Source organism: Leguminivora glycinivorella, chromosome 23 (genome assembly GCF_023078275.1).
Source record: "Leguminivora glycinivorella isolate SPB_JAAS2020 chromosome 23, LegGlyc_1.1, whole genome shotgun sequence".
Classification (NCBI taxonomy): domain Eukaryota; kingdom Metazoa; phylum Arthropoda; class Insecta; order Lepidoptera; family Tortricidae; genus Leguminivora; species Leguminivora glycinivorella.
In genome coordinates, this window is record NC_062993.1 from 8,010,107 (window position 1) to 8,029,973 (window position 19,867).

Sequence of the window (19,867 nt, forward strand, 5' to 3'; positions counted from 1 at the left end):
ACATTACTGCTGAGATTTTTTTCAAAAATTCATTATGGGGTGAAAATTAAGAGTAAATCAAAAACACCTCTTAATTAATGATAACAATATTGAATTATACGCCTGGTTTCATTTATCGCCCTTATTACGTTTACGCGCTGTATACTGGATATAAAACGGTAGTTAACTTGAAGTCAAGAGTTCAATTTGTTTGTCCCCCTCTGTCCGTCTCTTTCTAGTCTAGACAAATAGGTCACCTAAATAGTGCAACGTGTTTTCGTCGCACTACCGCTTACCTGCTACGCTTTATGCAATCCTGGTACAATCTGAACCAGATAGTTGGCAGTGGACAGTGGATGATTCTGCGAAAAATGTAGTTTTGCTGACAATATGTGTCAATGTGTTTTGACAGTTTGACACAAAAAGTTTCGTTCTAGAAATAGTCTTTGCCTTTGGCTAGTCTGTGGCCAAGAGTAAGCCCATTTATTAAAAAAAAGTATTAATTTGAATGTCTTTTTTTAATTCTTTATTTGAGGCTTTTTCTTTTCACGAAGATGTCGCCTCTACAGCAACATATCGACTTAATTAACAGAGTTAAAATTAAGAATGTCATTCTTTGTGAGCCATGAAATCTGGTCATTTTATCTGTACTAATGTTGTATCATAAATAGTGATCAAGCATAAAAGTGCATATTTTGGTCAAGCAGTCTTTGTTCCATAATATTTCCATTGTATATGTGTACCTAACGATGAAACTTAGTTAACCAACAGAGTTTGCGAACTGACATTTTACAGTACCCTAAAAGTCCCAAAAGTACCTCTATTATAAATTATCGCTTGCTTTATAATAGTTTACCCAGAAACCTAGATACGTACTTTGCACACATTAAAGCCGCTGAGCATTTGACAACCATCTCTTTCTCCTGTTTATCGATTTCCACATTTGGGTCATGTGGTGCATTGAACACCTGCATTTTATGCACTCCTAGTGAACGCGGAAGCATTGGTAGACTGGCAGAGATTGTTTGGGCCCCTAATTATGAACGTAGGTGACTACGTACTACAAGTTATTATATGCAGTAGCAATTTTTCTCACATTCAAGTCTTGGCAAGACTGAAGTATGTACAGGCTAGGCCACTCTACAACCATGTCAAATTGACAAGCAGTAAGAAATTTCTTACAATCTGATTTAATACGTCACTATGACATAGTTCAACAGTGGCCTAGGGTTCCAATTGGTTGACTGTACCTATTTGACTAATTCGTTCTGCTGGCTATCGATTTTGACATTGAGGTTACCGGGTACTGAACACCTGGATTTATGCAGGCTTAGTGAACGCGGAAGCTTAGGTAGACTGGCAGAGATAGTTTGGGCCCCTAATATGAGTGTAGGTGACTGTAGTTGTACTACTAGTTTATGTAGTAGATACTTTGCATACATTTGACTATCTCGTTCTTCAGGTTATCGATTTTGACATTGAGGTTACCGGGCACTGAACACCTGCATTTTATGCACTCCTAGTGAACGCGGAAGCTAAGGTAGACTGGCACTACTTGCAGAGATTGTTTGGGCCCCTAAAATGCATTCGATCTTACCAGAACAATCAATATTTAAATATAAATATCAACCAATACCATCAGTTCTGTTCGACGGAGCCGAGAAGCAGTAACTTTGTTTAGCGCAGCGGCCTGAAAGTCGACGCTTTCTAGCCGAAGGACAGAAAAACAGTTTTATGTTTTTCATTCAAGGATCTCTGAACATTCTTCAAGGATTTCATTCAGGAAAAGAAAAGGTCACTAAGAAGTAGGTGAAACCAGAACTTGTGAGAGTAAAATTGTAGGAGTTTAAATTTTTATACTATTTATTTTATGTGCATTGCATACATAAAACCCACCCCCAAAGATGTCATATATACCATAGATCAAGCAAACGTATTTAGCGTGTCAAATGAACTCAGTAAAGTGGATTTTTGTCCGTCCGTTGTCCGTCTTTAATCGCAGCTTGCAGCTTTCGGGCGTCAATTTTTGTAAGTTGAAGTCAACGAAAACATTAAAAATGCCTCGTTACGTGATATTTAATTGCAACAACGCAAAAATTATGAACACTCAAGGACCTGACACATATTTAAAATCACGGGCAAGTAACAACTTCAGTACAAAATCTGACACGCTCGGCTGCCATACAAATGGATGAACTTGTTTCTTCTGTCTAAATCTAGTTCTGAACCCGTCCCATACTCGGCACCTGTGTTGTGCGAAAATTTCACGAAAGCTGTGATGTACTAAAACACCTTTCCAAACTCATGCAACCCTGGTAAAGTGCAGCAGAAACAGCTTAGTACAACTGTACTTGCAAGCTAGTGTACTCAATTCGGTGCTACTGTACTAGTACTGTACTCGTACTAGGAGTAAGTGATGCATGCTGGATTTGCAGCTTGAGGAAACGTTTGTTCGTAAGTTTGAAAACCTAAATACTCCTTTATAGAAACAAATCATTGACATAATAATTTTCACTTAATTAGCTAAAATGAGCCCAATGAAAGCCGTTCTACCCTATACCGGGTCCAATAGTATTTTATACAATCGTGATATAATACAAAGCTTTTCAGTCTAGTACCATGTTTAGGCCACGAAGCTTGCTGAGTGGCCTAATAGTACGGTACGAGAGTGAAAAGCTTAATTATATCACTATTCTATACAATACTTTTTCTATGAGTCATTATCTTCATCATCAATGGACGAAAAATATCATCATTCAAGTTAAAATGAATGTTAATGGCGTCGTTCACCGTTGTATCAACATCGAATTACTTGGCAACCAATTGTTTGTAATAACCGTCTGTGATTGGTCGATAACTCGACAGATAAAAAAAAACGTGTTTCAGATGCAGAACAATTTGCCAAGTATCGCAAATTAGTAAAGAACTTGTATGAAGTTCTATTTTTGAAATTATTACAGTTAACTAAAAGTGAACTGTAATGAAATATTATAGTTGACTAAATGTCAAAGACTATCTAACACTGAAAAGACAGCACTTATAGTTTAGTCTGTGGTGTCCTAATTGACAGATTAAAGTCGACGAGTAGAAAAAGGTCTTCATCATACTATTAGAGTTACACCGCTAGAATTATAGGTCGGTTATTCTCAAAGAATATAATGCTCACTAGGAGAAGAACGCCAACTTCATACAAAAAAAATTGAGTATCCCACTGCAAATGCCTCTCCACTGGTTCTTCATGACTCCCGATTTTCCGTTTCCTCCGGCCAGTTCTTTCGGAAGGCGTCAAGATCGTTTCGCCATCTTTGCCTTTATTTATTGTGGCTTCTCTTTGGTTTCAGCAACAAAATGCACCTACTGGACGGCGATAAAATCGCAACCCTACTAGCGAGTTACGTCACGCAACTGCTAAAGGCGTGTGAAGCGACAGATTTGAAACTAGGTCTGGTACAGACCGCATACGCCAATGGAGCGTCCACAAAATACATTACTGAAGATCTGGTAAGTATTAATTTTAAGTTAAGATGAAAAATTGAAACAAAGATGGGGAATACATCACTGAACTTCTCAAAGCTACATACAGTACATACTATGAATACTATGATCGACTTAAACGTCCATCCAGGCGGGCAAGCACAGTCACGTAAGACCGTTTTCCCCTCACTAGCTCGGAAACATGGGTTTTGTCCTTTAGTATCAGCGGGTAAAAACGCATTTTATCTAGTGTAGTAGTGTGTAGTAGTTATTTTTTTTTTTCTAGTGGGTAAAGTAATTTGACCTTGAATAAAGTCAAATTAACAGCTTTAAATTGACAAAAGTAGTTGAATCTAGTAATTAAGATGATTTACCACCCGTGGAACTACTGGAAGCAGTGATAAACGCATTTTCTTGCGTTGTAGTTTCCTCGCTATAGTGAGGGGAAAAGTTTTGTGTTACACTCGGGTGCAAATGTATTTTACTTCTCGTGTGTTAAAAAACTCGCAAGTTCAGGATTCTATTCTCGAACCACTCGCTTCGCTCGTGGTTCAACTATAAAATCCTTTCCCTTGCTCGTTTTTCAATTCCACACTCGGCGTTAAAATACAACTTTGCCCCCTTGTATAACAAATAACTATTTTTTCGCAGTTTGTGAGTGCGTCCGACGCGCACCGACGCGATAAGGTTTATCACACTAGTGTCACAGTATGATAAAGAGTACTATCGTACAGTAACCACTTCCGCTCCCCACTGAAAGTGCCGCCCACCCCCTCTCGGTTACCTCACAGTTACCGCCTGTCAAAAACGTGAACAGTCGACCTGTCATATTTCACTCATACAGGCATAGTACGCGTTCACCTACACGAGCTTAGACTGTGTGCTAGGAATGCGCCTCTTTCATATATTTGACCGCCAGTGTCCGAGGTGTGTCAGTGTGCTACGCCCGCAGTGGCCCGTTTCTCGAAAGGTACAAGCCTTGTATTACAAGTGTGTTTCCATGACAACCCATACGATTTGACAGTTCGCGCACTTGTAATACAAGGCTTGTACCTTTCGAGAAACGGGCCCCTGGTCTTATTCAGATCGCATACGTTATTTAACTTCAAACTTTGTGCAGGAACAATAAATGTTACATCTAGTAAGTGGAAAATATCTCTTGCTTCTACAATACAAAAAGTAACTAAAAATCAAGCCGAAGCGGCACACAAAATCGAAATCAGTCTATTTTAAATGATGACTTTTTTTCTGAAAATGTCGTTCTTGTACAATACATATAATATTTATTTTAGAAAGTACCAGTCTCATGTGTGAAGACAGGTGTAAAGCACCTTCACCACGCAGCGCAGTCTTACGACATCGGAGTATACTTCGAAGCCAATGGACACGGCACGGTACTGTACAGCGATAAGGCTAAGACTACGATACGACGCATCGCGCAAGAAGGGTAAGTACAAAGTTAGATATCAATCCCCTTATAAACGTTCACTAAAGTTTTGAAGCCGATAAAGTTCGTTTTCATCCCACTCGCACTTTAAATGTGCTATTGCACGCAGGCGGAGCGTGAGTCATAGAAAAATCGTTCTCCCAAGGGAATATTGAAATTTCTTGTACCTACCGTACTTAACTTTTTTACATCTATTTACATATTTTTTACATTGCGAGTGTGATGAAAACCATTGTGTGTAACTCGGGGAGTATGGATATTACTAACTCGAGTCTTTAAATCGATCCGGCAAGCCGTCGCGATTTAACTTACTCTCGTTAGTAATATTCAACTTCCTCCCCTTGTTGCACAATGTACTGTTGTCCCTTTCCAACGTATTGGTGTGATAGAAAGAGACAAACGAACCTTATCGGCTTGATAACTTTAGTGAATGTTTATGATTAAAGGGGTAAAAATATAAATATAAAATGTAGTCTACTTTCAGCCCAGGATACACTCCAGCACGGTACAATTATAGGGATTATAGGGCTCCTAGAGGATTTTTTCTGCAGATTCTAGCCGACCGCACTATCGTTCAACAATTATTTTGGTTATCGGTGACGCTGCGAGTATTTGTTATTTTTGCATTTTAGCTTTGAGTGTGTTAAAAATGATTATTTTGACAACTATTTTTTTTATGACCTGAAAACGCAAATATTGTGTTGATTGGCCGTAGTCACACTCAGAAACAATAAAATTAATAAAAGAGCATTTCCAGTTGTCTCGTTTTGCACCCCATCTAATAAGTCAATCTAGATTGTATGATTGGAAATGAAAATATGTACATTTAAGACTCTTTAAAGAAGACTAATTTTTGCCCAACGTTATAAAATAAAAAGGACCGTTCAAATTTTACATAGTGGCTTTTGAGGTCATAATGAACAACTTTTATTATGGGAGCAATTCTGAAATACATTTAGAGATCTTATACTTCTCTAATTAATTGTAGTAGCGTTATTACCTACTTTAGTTACAATTAGTATCATCAATTATAATTTCAATTTAATAATTTTTATTTTAAGTTTAATTTTAGAATAATTTTAGATTTATTTATTTTAATTTACCTGTAATATTATTTTAAAATTGTGTTATTTACCAGAAATACTTTAGACATATAAAACATCCATGACTCAGGAACAAAAATTAAATTCTGAAATTGCAAATGCATAATGACAGACATAAAAATAACTTTAAAATGTTGTTTACAGTGAACCCGAACAGCGAAAAGCGGCACAACTACTACTAAACTTCATCGACATGACTAACGAAACGGTTGGCGACGCCATTTCTGACCTCTTCCTAGTGGAGACAGTCCTGTGTGCGAGAGGACAGAACGTCAAAGAGTGGATGGAGGCTTATACAGACCTCCCGTGCAGGCAACTGAAGGTCACAGTACAGGTAAGTCCTTTTGGTTATAAATATTGGGGGGACACCTTTCATAACTAAAAGTATATCAATAATAGTAAAGTTATACTGTCGTCTGCGGTATTTCCGAACCTTCAAGAGAAAGACGTCATCTTTAAAGCCGGCAACGCACCTCCAACCCTTGGTCAAGAGGGTCCAGTGTGTGGTGTCGCCCTGTACACTGCCTTTCGAGAGGGGGAGCTTCGGCTCCAGGGCCTTCGGGTCCAACGAGGGGACAGTTTCGGCTGTCGGCAGCAGACATGTTCGCGGTAGAATGTTCTGCGATCCCGTGTTCATCGTCACCATTGCTGCGAGACGGGCATACCGTCGTGGAGGGTTTAGTCGGTATTTGGCCCCTTGGCCACGAGCCCGACATATCCGTCCTAGTTCCCCGGCTAGACGGAATGCGTAAATGCATTACTCCACGTAAAAAAAAATGGTGGCAGTACAGGGGTTCTCAAACTTTTTTTTCTCACAGACCACTTTCAAAAGTGTTTTTGGTTCGGTTTTAATCGCGGCTAAGAAACTTCAATATATTGTGTACGAGCTGTTGCCTACGGCTTCGCTCGCGTTACATTTGAAAATTGCGGAATTCTCCATACAAACTTCCACCCCCCTCCATTTTAGGGAAGTGGGGGGTTAGAAAGAGGCAAAGAGTAGCCTATGTCACTCTCCACCCCTTCAACTGTCTCCACTTGAAAAATCACGTCAATTCGTCGCTCCGTTTTGCCGTGAAAGACGGACAAACAAACAGACACACACACTTTCCCATTAGTAAGTATTGATTGTGCTATCATTATACGAGTATTTTTATATTTCAGGACCGCAACGCGATATCAACAGCTGACGCCGAGCGGCGCTGCACGGCGCCCGAAGGTCTCCAAAGCAGAATCGATGAATTGGTGGCTACTTACAAGAGTGGCAGATCCTTCGTACGGCCATCCGGCACTGAAGACGTGGTTAGGGTATATGCTGAGGCGGATACACAAGAGGTAAGACTTTTGACACTTGGGTCATATAGAGTATGGTCAGGGGCGGCTCACTCCGCGATTCTATCGCCGCGCTACAAGTACATGTCAGCGGCCGCGAGTTCGCGGCCCATTCATTGGCGACGACCTTCGCGCGGCGCAATAAAATTCAATGTTGGTTGCTCGCCTGCGGTCCGTTTGTTAATGTAGGTAAGAATTTAGAATGGCGGCATTTTGTGAACATCAAAGGAGTGAGCCTTCTGTACTTGTACTATTATATATTCTGTGGTATGGTGTTAAACTAGTCGTTACCATGTCGGTAGTTGAGTATTGTATATCCACCCTACATGATAAATAAACAGTCTTGAAGTCCATCTCGCGTATCATTCATATACCTAGACATGGCGCAGCCGGAAATTAATTAAATTGGTTAATTAACGCGAAAATAGTGCGAAAAGTAAACAAAATAATAATTAGCGGGACTTGGTGTTTAAAGTAAACAAACATGGAAACAGTGCTAACGCCTCCGTTACCATTTACTTACGATCAAAGTTTGTTGAACATTACTTCGGGCAGTTTAAGTGACAGTTGGAAAAAATGGAGTAAAGGATTTCAAATATATTTCGACGCGTGTGAACTTTCTAAAAACATCGGTCATACAAATAAATATATTGCTTCATATAGTGGGTGAACAGTGCAGGGAATTGTATGAACAACTAAATGTAAAGTGTACAACGGTAGAACAAGTGTTGGACGAATTTAAGAAATATTTTGAACAAAAGAAAAATCTGACGGTGGAGAGGCATCGATTTTTTACAAGAAATCAGGCAGAAAGTGAAACAATTGAACAATATGTGTTCGATTTAAGGAAATTGTCAACTTCATGTGAATTTGGAACTTTATGTGATTCCTTAATTAAGGATAGATTGATATGTGGAATCACGAGCAAAGCTATTCGAGAGAGATTATTACGCGAAGCCGACTTGACTTTAGAACAAGCTATGGAGATATGTCGAGCGGCCGTAGTATCCAAAGTGTATTCTGAAAATATCATTGAAGAATCGCGGGAGAAATCGGTACACAATATAACGGCAGGTGACAATAACGGCACATCACAAGTAAATAATAATGTGTGGCAAATATCACAACGAGGAAATTACGGTCGAGGATGTGGACGGTTCGCGGGGTCGCGCGGCGGCGGCGGCCGCGGCGCCGGGCGCGGTGGCGGCGCCTGGAGCGGGAGCAGCGCGGGCGGCTGGCGCGCGCGCCCGGCGGCCGGCCCGGCGCGGGCGGCGCCCGGCGCTGGCGCTGGAGACAGTGCTCGTGGTGCGATGGACAACGCGTATAATAAACATCGTATGTGTAACAAATGTGGCACAATGCATGGAAACTATGAGTGTCCTGCGTATGGAAAACGTTGTTTACGGTGCTCGCGTATGAATCACTTTTCGCGTGTGTGTGGTGTATATCAAATTGAAGAATCTGACCAGCAGGTAATATATTGCCTTAATAATGTGATAGATGAATGGTCCATTGTTTTAAATGTTAATAGTCATAATTTAAGGTTTAAACTTGATACGGGAGCTGAAGTTAATGTATTACCATTACGCTACTTATCTCAGATCGGTTTAAGCAAAGATAATTTGATGGTTACAACGTCACGCCTACACGGTTATTCAGGAAAAGACTTAGATGTTTTAGGCAAATGTTTTTTGAAAGTGGTTTATAAAGATAAAATATATTTTTTGGAATTTAAAGTGGTAGATGTGCCGTCCTCTCCCGTACTAGGCAAATATGATTGCAAGCTAATGAATTTAGTTAAAAGGATATTTGAAGTGAGCGAAACGGAGCAGAACTCTCCGTCGTTTATTTCAGAATATAAAGATGTATTTCAGGGTATAGGTTGTTTGCCTGGTACTTATAAAATTAGATTAAATAACGAATGTAAGCCTGTTGTGCACGCTCCAAGAAAAGTACCAATACCATTGCGAGAAAAATTGAAGGCAAAATTAGAAGAGATGGAGCGACAAGATATCATTGCAAAAGTTGAGGGCCCTACCGACTGGGTCAACAGTATGACTATAGTGAAAAAACCAAATGGAGACCTTAGGATATGCTTAGATCCAAAAGAATTGAATCAAGCTATAAAACGAGAACATTTTAGATTGCCTACGTTAGACGAAATAGTGTCAAATTTGTCGGGGGCTCAGTATTTTAGCACGCTAGACGCTACTAATGGTTTTTGGCAAGTGAAAATTGAAAATAGTGAGCTATGCACTTTTAATACGCCGTTTGGGAGATATAGGTTCCTACGTATGCCCTACGGAATATCGTCTGCTTGCGAGGTATTTCATCGCAAAATTTATGAGAATTTTGACGATATCGAAGGAGTTTGTATGTATGTAGACGACATTTTAGTGTTTGCAAAAACGAAATCGGAACATGATGAGAGGTTGAGACAGGTATTAGAGAGATGTCGTAAAATAAATTTAAAATTAAATTTTTCTAAGTGTAAGTTTGGTCTCGAAGAAATTAAATACTTAGGGCATAAAATAACAAAAAATGGTCTATACCCAGATGACAGTCATATCTCGGCTATTATTAATATGCCTAGGCCACAAAATAGCAAGGACGTTGAACGTTTGTTAGGACTAATAACGTACGTGGGTAATTTCATACCTAATCTTTCTGATAAAACAGAACCACTCAGAGAATTGTTGAGGAAAGATATAGAGTGGCATTGGAACGAGACACATGAAAATAGGTGGAACGTAATTAAAAAATGTTTGTCTGAAAAACCAGTGTTGCAATATTACAGTATGACTAAGCCCATAACACTTTCAGTTGATGCGAGTAAGAGTGGTCTAGGATGTGTTTTATTACAATCTGGTCTGCCAGTATGTTATGCTTCCAAAGCACTTACAAAAACGGAACAAAGATACGCACAAATAGAGAAAGAGTTATATGCATGCGTACACGCATGTGAAAAGTTTTATGGATATATTTATGGGCGCTCAGACATAACAATTGAAACTGACCATAAGCCCCTGTTGAGCATAATAAAAAAACCAATTGTGGATGCCCCGCCGAGGTTACAGCGCATGCTGTTAAGACTGCAACCTTACTCATTTAAGCTCGTTTACAAACCCGGCAAGCAGCTACATATCGCGGATGCGCTATCGCGTGCTTACGAGCCGGCCGCGGCCGAGTGCCGCGACCACAACGACCTGCAGGACGAACTCGCAGAGGCGGTGCACACCGTGTGTGCATATAACGAATTAACCGATACGCACTATTTAACACTACAAAGAGAAACAGACATGGATAGTGAAATGCAGCTGTTAAGAAAATATATTAGAAGAGGATGGCCGGAAGAGAAAAAGACGTAGATGATGTTGTGAAACCATACTGGCAATACAGAGAAGATTTAACAGAAGGAAATGGTTTATTATGGAAAGGATGTCGAATAATTATACCTAAAAAGTTACGCGGTGACATGCTTCAAAAAATACATTATGCGCATTTTGGTCTCGAGAAGTGTTTATTAAGAGCAAGAGAGTTATTGTTTTGGCCTGAAATAAATAGCCAATTAAAAAACTTTATATCTAATTGCCAAGCGTGTTTAACATATAGAAAAAACAATACAAAAGAAAAACTAATTCCGCATGAGGTACCAAAGAGACCATGGTCTAAAGTAGGTATTGATCTTTTTCATATCCATCGGAAAGATTATTTACTGACTGTCGATTACTATACTAAATATGTGGAGGTACGTGAATTGAGTAGCACACTCTCTCGTGCGATCATAGATGAGTTAAAATGTATATTTAATAGTCATGGCATACCCGAGATAGTTATGTCTGACGGAGGACCGCAATTTACTTCTCGCGAATTTAATAATTTTGCAAAAGATTGGCAATTTAATCACGTACGTTCCTCCCCCCACTACGCCCAGTCAAATGGTCAATCTGAACGTAGTATACAGGTAGTAAAGAATATTATTAAAAAATGCACGTATACGTCGACGGATTTTCGCCTAGCATTGCTAGAATATCTTAATACACCTATCAGTGAATATTTACCCTCACCGGCAGAGTTACTTCAAAATAGAAAGTTGCGAAGCATTTTACCTCTACGGGAAACTGTCCTAGACGAGACAGTTAACCATAACGTTAGGAACAGATTAATTGACCGGCAGAATGTTTTTAAACGGTATTACGACATAAACGCAAAAACCTTATCTCCTCTAAAAGTAGGGCAAAAAGTAAAGGTAAGGCATAACAATAACAGTATTTGGATGAACGGCACGATTAGTAATATTTTAAGAAATCGATCATATCAAATATTAATGACAAATGGTAGTAAAATAATTAGGAATAGACGTCACATAATAGCGGACTCCCCACACCGGCCAGGTGCGGATCGGGAATGTAGTTTCGACCTTGATCACATGCTCCCGAGGCAAATGCAATCCTCATCAACTTCAGCTCCCAGTTCAAATGATGTTAATGTAAATACAAACCAAACTAATGCTTATGTAACTCGTTCTGGCAGGACAGTGATACCACCTAATAGGTGGGGCGATTGGAGTACATAGCTGGAATTCAAGTACCTACCTACTGCCTGTTGGATAACCTTTGCCTATACATATTATATAAAAAAGAGAATGTTCAGTTTTAATGTAATAGCGGTATAATTAAAGTCTATTATAGTTTAGGTAAACATTGAATATATTAAATAATATACCCTATTAGTTGTAAATTATTAAAACACATTTAGTATTGTAAAAACAAAATTGCATTGTAAAGTATTCAGTATGTTATCAATGTACCTAATAACTATAAGCATGAAAAAAGTGTATCATAAATAAATAAAAATAATTGTTAATTATAATGATTGTCAAGTAATTTATAGTTAAAATTCTAAAAAATAAGCAGTTACTTATCTAAAACCAGTTTATAATAATGAATAAAATTGTATACTACCTTTTCCTTTACAATCTATGAATGAATTTGCATAGGTTTGTTTAAAGTACTAGGTTAGTGGAATTAAGGCTTTGCATGTATATTTCAACATTAATAATATTATGCATGTACTATTATGCATACTTTTTTTTTATATTTTTGTTTTAAAGAAGGAAGATGTCGGTAGTTGAGTATTGTATATCCACCCTACATGATAAATAAACAGTCTTGAAGTCCATCTCGCGTATCATTCATATACCTAGACAGAGGCATGTCGGATAGAAAAGTTTAGACACTTTAGACCCGTGACAAAGTCATCAAATTGATATCGCACTATTGGTATCACACAACATGGAGAATTATGGGACACAAAGTGTAAAAATTATCGAAACAAAATTAGGAAAAACAACAGCTTTGGCTAATCTAGCCGTAGAATTCAATACTACGGATATTGAAATTAACAAAAAGTTTTTCAAATTTGAAAACGCAATTTGATCAAGAATTAAAGAAAAAGAAACAACGTAAAAGCGGTCAAGGGTCAAATGAAGTGTACACAAGCAAATTGGAATAAAAAAAATACTACTGGGCAACATACACATTCTGCGACTGAAAACTCCATTAGACTAGTCGTTACTTACAAGAGTGGCAGGTCCTTCGTACGACCCTCTGGCACTGAAGACATCGTCAGAACATATGCTGAGACTGATACTCTAGAAGATTGAGACTTATGGCACTTAGGTTAGTATGTATAGAGAAGAGAGGACGTTGCAGAATAAATGTGTGTATTTTGTTTTCGGAGTACATACCTAGGAGGAAATTCAAGAGATAGTCAAAGGTGACTATATTATGGAACTAAATAACTGCGCGAAAATCATTTATCTATCGATGGTGTGTGAAAATTTAAACTTTGTAGGGCAAGTTTCACGCCTATTTTAATTCACAGTCTATATCGACTAATAAAATGTGTACTCTGGATAGTAGCTAACAATATCGTTTTTTTTTTTCAGAACGCGGATAAACTAGCAGCTCAAGTGTCACAGGCAGTTTTCGACCTAGCCGGCGGTGTAGGTGATAGACCCGTCGCTTAAACAGGCATTACATACATACACTCCATACATCGGCAGCTTATATACTTCAAAAGGTCTTTATTTCAAGAAGATAAACGACCTTGATGTTATAAGAACAAAAATTATTTATTATTAAATTAAAGGAAATATGGAAAAATTCACACCTTCGGCAGGACTCGAACTTGCGATCTACTAGATTGCCGGTCCAGCTGCTCCAACCAACTGAGCCACGGAGGCCTGCTGGATGTGTGCGAATTTTTCCATGCCTTCCCTCAGTCTAAAACTCAAATGGCGTGAAGTGGCGCAGGATAGGGCACAGTGGCGATCTCTTGTCGGAGGCCAAGATCCTTTTTGGGTCACTGATACAGTAAGTAAGTAAAGTAAGCAATAAGGAGGCACACAAAGATTATGACAGATGGCGCCACCCTATTAGTCCATACGTGAGAGCGAGAAGATGATATGTTTTTTCTCTGTCTCACATATGATAGACACTTGCACAGGCGCCGCCTGGCGGGATAAAATGTCAGTGTGCCTCCTCATTTTATGCTTTGTGATGCCCTATAGTGACATTTATTAATCGCTAAGTATAAGAATAAATTAAGAACCCATACTTGGTATGAAACGATTTGCAGAACAAGTTCCGAAAGGAATATGACTAGGTATATGTCAAATTGTGAGAGAAATATATTTACTTAGACGAGAATAAAAAGGAATTAGTACTAATATTGAAAGACATTTCTGCTCACAAATTTAGCAGTTAGGAAAGAACTAAGGAAGGTCATAAAATGGCTTATATGGTGACAAATACTGTAAGTTATTAGTGTATGGAAAGTATATAAAAAAAGGATTCTTGAGATAATTATTTATAGTACATTATTTATAGTACATAGATACACATAAGCTAAAGACACCCACTTTGATTTGGGGTGGAACGTATAGTCTTATTGAGATTAACAGTCTATATTTTACTCGTCTTTGTCGTGGATAATTCACGATTTAGGTACATATTTTAATGTAGAAACGAACCACTTAATCAATTTTATTGACACAGACCGCTTTTAATAGTAGAATTTACCTTTTTTTAATGCATGCATAATTTATTTTTGTAATCTTACACTATTTGACAATTATCGAATTTAGATCAACATTTTATTGATCTATGATTGTTAGGACTTCTTAAAATATCCTTGAAATTGTCAAATTAATTTATAAATCGATTCATTCACGACGACATACAGTCAACAACACAGCTGTGAATACAAAGTGCCAGAAATATGTATACAGAACTTTATTGCTTGTACATTAAAGTATGTATACATATTTCTGGCACTTTGTGTTCACAGCTGTGTTGTTGACTGTACAGATCACAGAACACCCCACTAGAAGCCAAATGCAAGCGATATTGTTCGAGACGCAAATCACCAATCCTTGCGGGGTGAGGCGGGCGCGCACGGTGCTGCCATTGGTCGTTTCAAATAATGGCGCGCCTTTATGATTAGCAGTAGGGATGGGAATGGGACATGTCTATTATAGACAATGGTACCGGTACCAGTACTGTGGTGAATTTGTTTTGCAACAAATTATAATATTATAATTAAATTATAATAAGGCCTAGTTACCCTTCGGGTTGGAAGGTCAGATGGCAGTCGCTTTCATAAAACTAGTGCCTACGCCAAATCTTGGTAGTAGTTTCCAAAGCGGACCCCAGGCTCCCATAAGCCGTGGCGAATGCCGATGCCGGGATAACGCAAGGAGGATGATAATTGTGATAGCATCTCAATAAAAATCATTTTAGTAACTAATAACTAAACTGTGCATTTTTACTTACGTTTACTAAGTTAAATAACCAACTAAATATTCTAAACTAATCAATGAACTAAATACCACTACAGACTCTACAGATTCTAGATAATTATTCACTATTACAAATCTGCTTTCTTTTATATTTCATAAAATGGTAGCACATGGTACGAACGGCAGTACGAAGTTCCCGCAACAGACATAAACTAACATGGCCCCATGCCTAGTCGTTTACGTGAAAGGGATAGCATATCACATTGTTAACTCGGTAAAGAGGGATGGACGCGCCTCGGCGCCGCTCAGCACAACCATATTGACCAGTATAAATGAACTCCGCGGACAATAAACAATATTCAACAAAATAATTAATTTGACTTAACTGTGGAATGTTGTTCCATCTTTTTACATGTAGAAGTGTTAGAAGACTTGCCACACCACTTTATACTGTAAGAGACCATTGTTTGCAACCAAAATTGATTATTTAAGATTTTTTCCCGAGCGGACACGGACACTGTTAGCGGGTCGTATACTTGGGCGCTACTGATCGGTGTCGCACGCGTTCAAACTTTTATAAACCTGATTTGTCGTATGCTTGGTGACCGCGAGTCGCCCTGTAAGGGCCATCTTGTTGTATTGATCTGTGGTACAGATATATTAAATCTTACCTTTAAAAGTATGAGATTAAGAACCAGAGCACACGTCTTCGCAAATGAAACGGTTTATAGATACCATAGAGAAATAAGTTAGGGAAGAGTTGTAACTCCATACATCAGTAAATGTCGGTTATTTGTAGTGACATCTAGCGACAATCACGCATCAAATAGCATAAATTATCAGTGCCACTACTCGATACTAGGTGTCAACAGTGTCACGTCTGCCAAAAATGTTATATTAGAACAGTTTACAACTTATATTACAAGCAGAAGGAATTGAAAACAGAATACTGATTAATACTATTGTAGCTAAAAATTGGTGACTTTTCGTTCGTCGCGACATCTATTCACAAATAGCAGTACTGATAATTTACGATATTTGATGCGTGATTGTCGCTAGATGTCACTACAAATAACCCGGATTTTTTACTGATGTATGGAGTTCTCTTCCCTTACTTATTCCTCTGTGATAGATACATACCTAATCACAATAATGTAATCACTGCCTTTATATCTAGCCTCTAAGAATACACTATTTGTGGCTTTCCAGATAAAAAGCTCCTTAATGATTTTATATGAAAAAACTATAAGGATTCCTGGTTGACTACGGAACCCTAAAAAAGGACCTTATTTGCAAGCATTGCATTGTAGTTCGAATTAAAAAATTGTAGTTCAAAAGAACTGCTTTAATTATATTTTAGAGCAAATTTTAAAGTATAGTTTGGCCAAACGCTTTTGAAGCAGAGTAGAAATTGCGAGAAAAATTTACACTTGAGACTTGCCTTTTTAATACAATTGTATCATTTTGGTTAGGTAACAAAATTGAAGTGCCATGGCAACTATGAAAGTCGTGTTCAGTGCGACAAAATAAAATAGTAGAAAATAAATATCTGTAAAACGCTAAAACATGGAAACAAGTTGTATGGAAAAGATTTACTCATTTATTTATTTTGTACTATGTTTTAGTGTAGCACTTTATTGGGCATAATGATGTTATTTGTGTCGATCTATCATTTTGTATGTTAATTAATATAGTCTAAAATCGTTTGTACCCAATTTTATGACTCGTGGTTGTAAACATTTGAGATTAAGGACCAACGACCAACCCTAATTATTATGTAATAAATAATCTTGATTTTTATTTCTTTACAACATTTTATAACGGTAAAACGGGGCGACTTGAGACATAATATTCAGCAACCTACAAAAACTTTTTGTTCTCAGTCATCCCAATTCCCAAGTCAACTGTAACATTAAGAAAGTCTTATTTTATTAAACATAGAATAGCTGAGCTTAAATATAAAAAAATGTGACTATCATTGACTCACCCAATCATAGACTTTCTATTTAAATCATGAGGCACAAAGACACACTTGCAAATAAATAAATCATCATTACTTAGGTAATAAATAGATTGCGCCCTCTAGAGAACTATTCTCGAGCGAGAAAATGTTCCATTCAACATGTAGAACGTTCGAGAACGCCCTAGAGTAAATGTTGATTCTTTGACTTCTAAAACAATGGGATCTACTAGTGGTTACTTAAAGAATTATTTCTGGATTTGTATGGAAGCTTTATCTTTATCACTGTTAAATTCAATATTGAGAGCATACGCCACTAGGGTCATAATAGTCATACCTAAATATAGACATATTGTATTGTATGTTGTGATATTGATATGTGATTCCAAATTGCATTTTATTTCAACGAATCATCTTTGTCATTAAAATAGGTATTCAAGTGTAGGTAAAATAAGTTTTTGTTTTTGGTCATTACAGGAAAACACGATATTTTAAGACTACTACCAAAATTATTATCTTTATTTTTGCTATCTCTCGCAAAATTAATCTTGTCAGTGATAAATACGTGATACGTGGTCTGATTTTGGGAATCACTTCGAACGATCACTTATCTTAACATTGATTTATCTCAATATTTATTTATAGATCTAACTTTAAAATGAACGACAAGTAGTACTTTAAATTAAAAAAAAAACATTGTCTTTAGTTCAAATTTGCTTGAAAGGCAATTATACCTAGGTAAGGTACTGTTTTGTTATTTAGTAAATTTGTAAAACAATGTACCTTCGTTGGGGTTCTAACTTAAAAACAGTACAAATTATTGGTTACATCATATCATTGACTTGTTTTTAGGTGCTCTATAGGAAATGTATATGCCTTGACACATAAGTCTTGATATGTCTATATATTTGGTCAGATTATATGTAAATTTATTTTACTATCAAATTATAATATTTAAATTTGCTTATACTTCTGCTTATTAATTACATAGTAGATCTTTAATTCGTGTGCAATCATGTGTGTTCGTTAATGAGTCGTTTGGAGCGAGGTCTTTATGAATGTATGTAGAAAAATATATATTGACAGTAACTACTAACCGAATTATTATTAGTACATAATAGACTACCGGCTTAGGTGTTTTTAATTAAGATCCACTTATTCCACCTTGGAGTTGAATTCAAACATGGGGTTATTGCGTCTTTTTAAATATACTTTATTTAAAAAAAATGCAAATTATATTTGAAATGCAAGTGTGCAGAAGTACTTGCAGGATAAAACCTGACACGTTTACTTTTCAGTCTCCTCACCTCACGGCAAGTCTTATTTTAAAGCTATAAGGTTTACAATTTAAAGAGAAAACAGTGATGTTAACATACAGGAAATTCTGAACATTGTAAATAATAAAAAAAAAGACGCAATAACTATCCCATAGAAGCATACACCTTCATTTATTTAGGGTCTCCCCAAACCCATCGAAGCGGAATCGTTGCTGCTTCATACTAACGAGGGATTTGATAGGTTTTTGGGAGATCCTTGACAGTTATGCAATCTTAGGGAACTTAGTTATTTGAAAAATTTGCCTGGTAATAAAATTTGCGTAATTTAAAATGCAGCTTGTGTTTGAATGTTGTCTTGCTCCTTACAATTGTTTATTATTATGCTACTGTTATTTTTATTAATAAATCAATAATTACTATGTTTGTGTATTATTTTGAATGCCTATTAATATGAGGAAATTGACTTTATTGTTCAAATTAAAAGCTAGTTCTTGAACGGGGAGTTTTAACAAAAAAATAAACACGAGAAATTTTTAACAACATTATATTTTATTTAACAAAAACGTCAATTCAATACAATACTATGTCCGGGAAACCATTACAAAACGAGACTTAGGTCTAAGTGAAACCTACAAACTTAACTTAAAAGTAAAACATTTTTACAATAATATTTCATTGAAACTGCACGTTTTAGAGATCAAGAATCGATAAAATTATTTCATTGATGATTTTTTGAAAAGGCACTATTTACAACGCACCTCCAACACCTCTGGTGTTTCGGGTGTCCATGGGCGGCGGTGATTGCTTACCATCAGGCGACCTGTCTGCTCGTTTGCCTCCTATCCCATAAAAAAAAAAAAAAAAAAAAATACATTTCGACAAAGTAGCCCCACTTCACATTGAGACAAAGTAGCCCCACTAGTGGTGAACTATTAAAGAGGTGGCACAAGGAACAGAAATGGGAAGACAAATTCAGAGATAGTTTGCAGAGGAGACTAAAATATTTAAATTATAAAAAAAAACTACGTCAGACAGCTGTGCTGTCAATTACTTAATTGAGAAGTATAGGTATAAGTAAGAATGACAAACGGGGCTACTTTGAGCGAATCAAAACTGTTGGTCTTAGCATTATATCATTCTGAAAATGTTAGTAACCCGTAAGTATTTCCAACCAGTGGTGATAAAAAAATGGCGTACAATTTAATTTCCATTGTCACCCCATTTTTATGTAAAGGAACAGAAAGCTTTCAGCATGTTCAAACTAGATACGATTTTGGAATGTTACATGCACCATTCAACATTTTTGGTGAATTAGTTGTTACATGAAGTAAGGATGTTTATTGATAAAGGCATAGTTTGCTTTAAAAAATAGGTAGGTACAATACCTATAATGTTGGTATTATTGGTACAGACTGCCATATTACGTAAGACTATCAGTGTTAGGAAGAGACATTAGCGTGATTAGCGTAGCATTTTTATAATCAAAAACGTAAA

The 19,867-nt window shown here is 37.2% G+C and overlaps 1 protein-coding gene across 1 annotated transcript in view; it reads left to right on the plus strand.

The window, feature by feature from the left end:
* Window positions 1–13,687, plus strand: part of LOC125238202 (phosphoacetylglucosamine mutase) — a 78,192-nt gene extending 64,505 nt beyond the window's left edge. Inside the window, exons 9-13 of the mRNA XM_048145475.1 lie at window positions 3,321–3,480; window positions 4,746–4,900; window positions 6,148–6,337; window positions 7,165–7,335; window positions 13,283–13,687. Coding sequence (XP_048001432.1) covers window positions 3,321–3,480; window positions 4,746–4,900; window positions 6,148–6,337; window positions 7,165–7,335; window positions 13,283–13,363 — 757 coding nt within the window. The 3' untranslated portion in view covers window positions 13,364–13,687. The remainder of the gene's footprint in view (window positions 1–3,320; window positions 3,481–4,745; window positions 4,901–6,147; window positions 6,338–7,164; window positions 7,336–13,282) is intronic.
* Window positions 13,688–19,867: the final 6,180 nt, after the last annotated feature.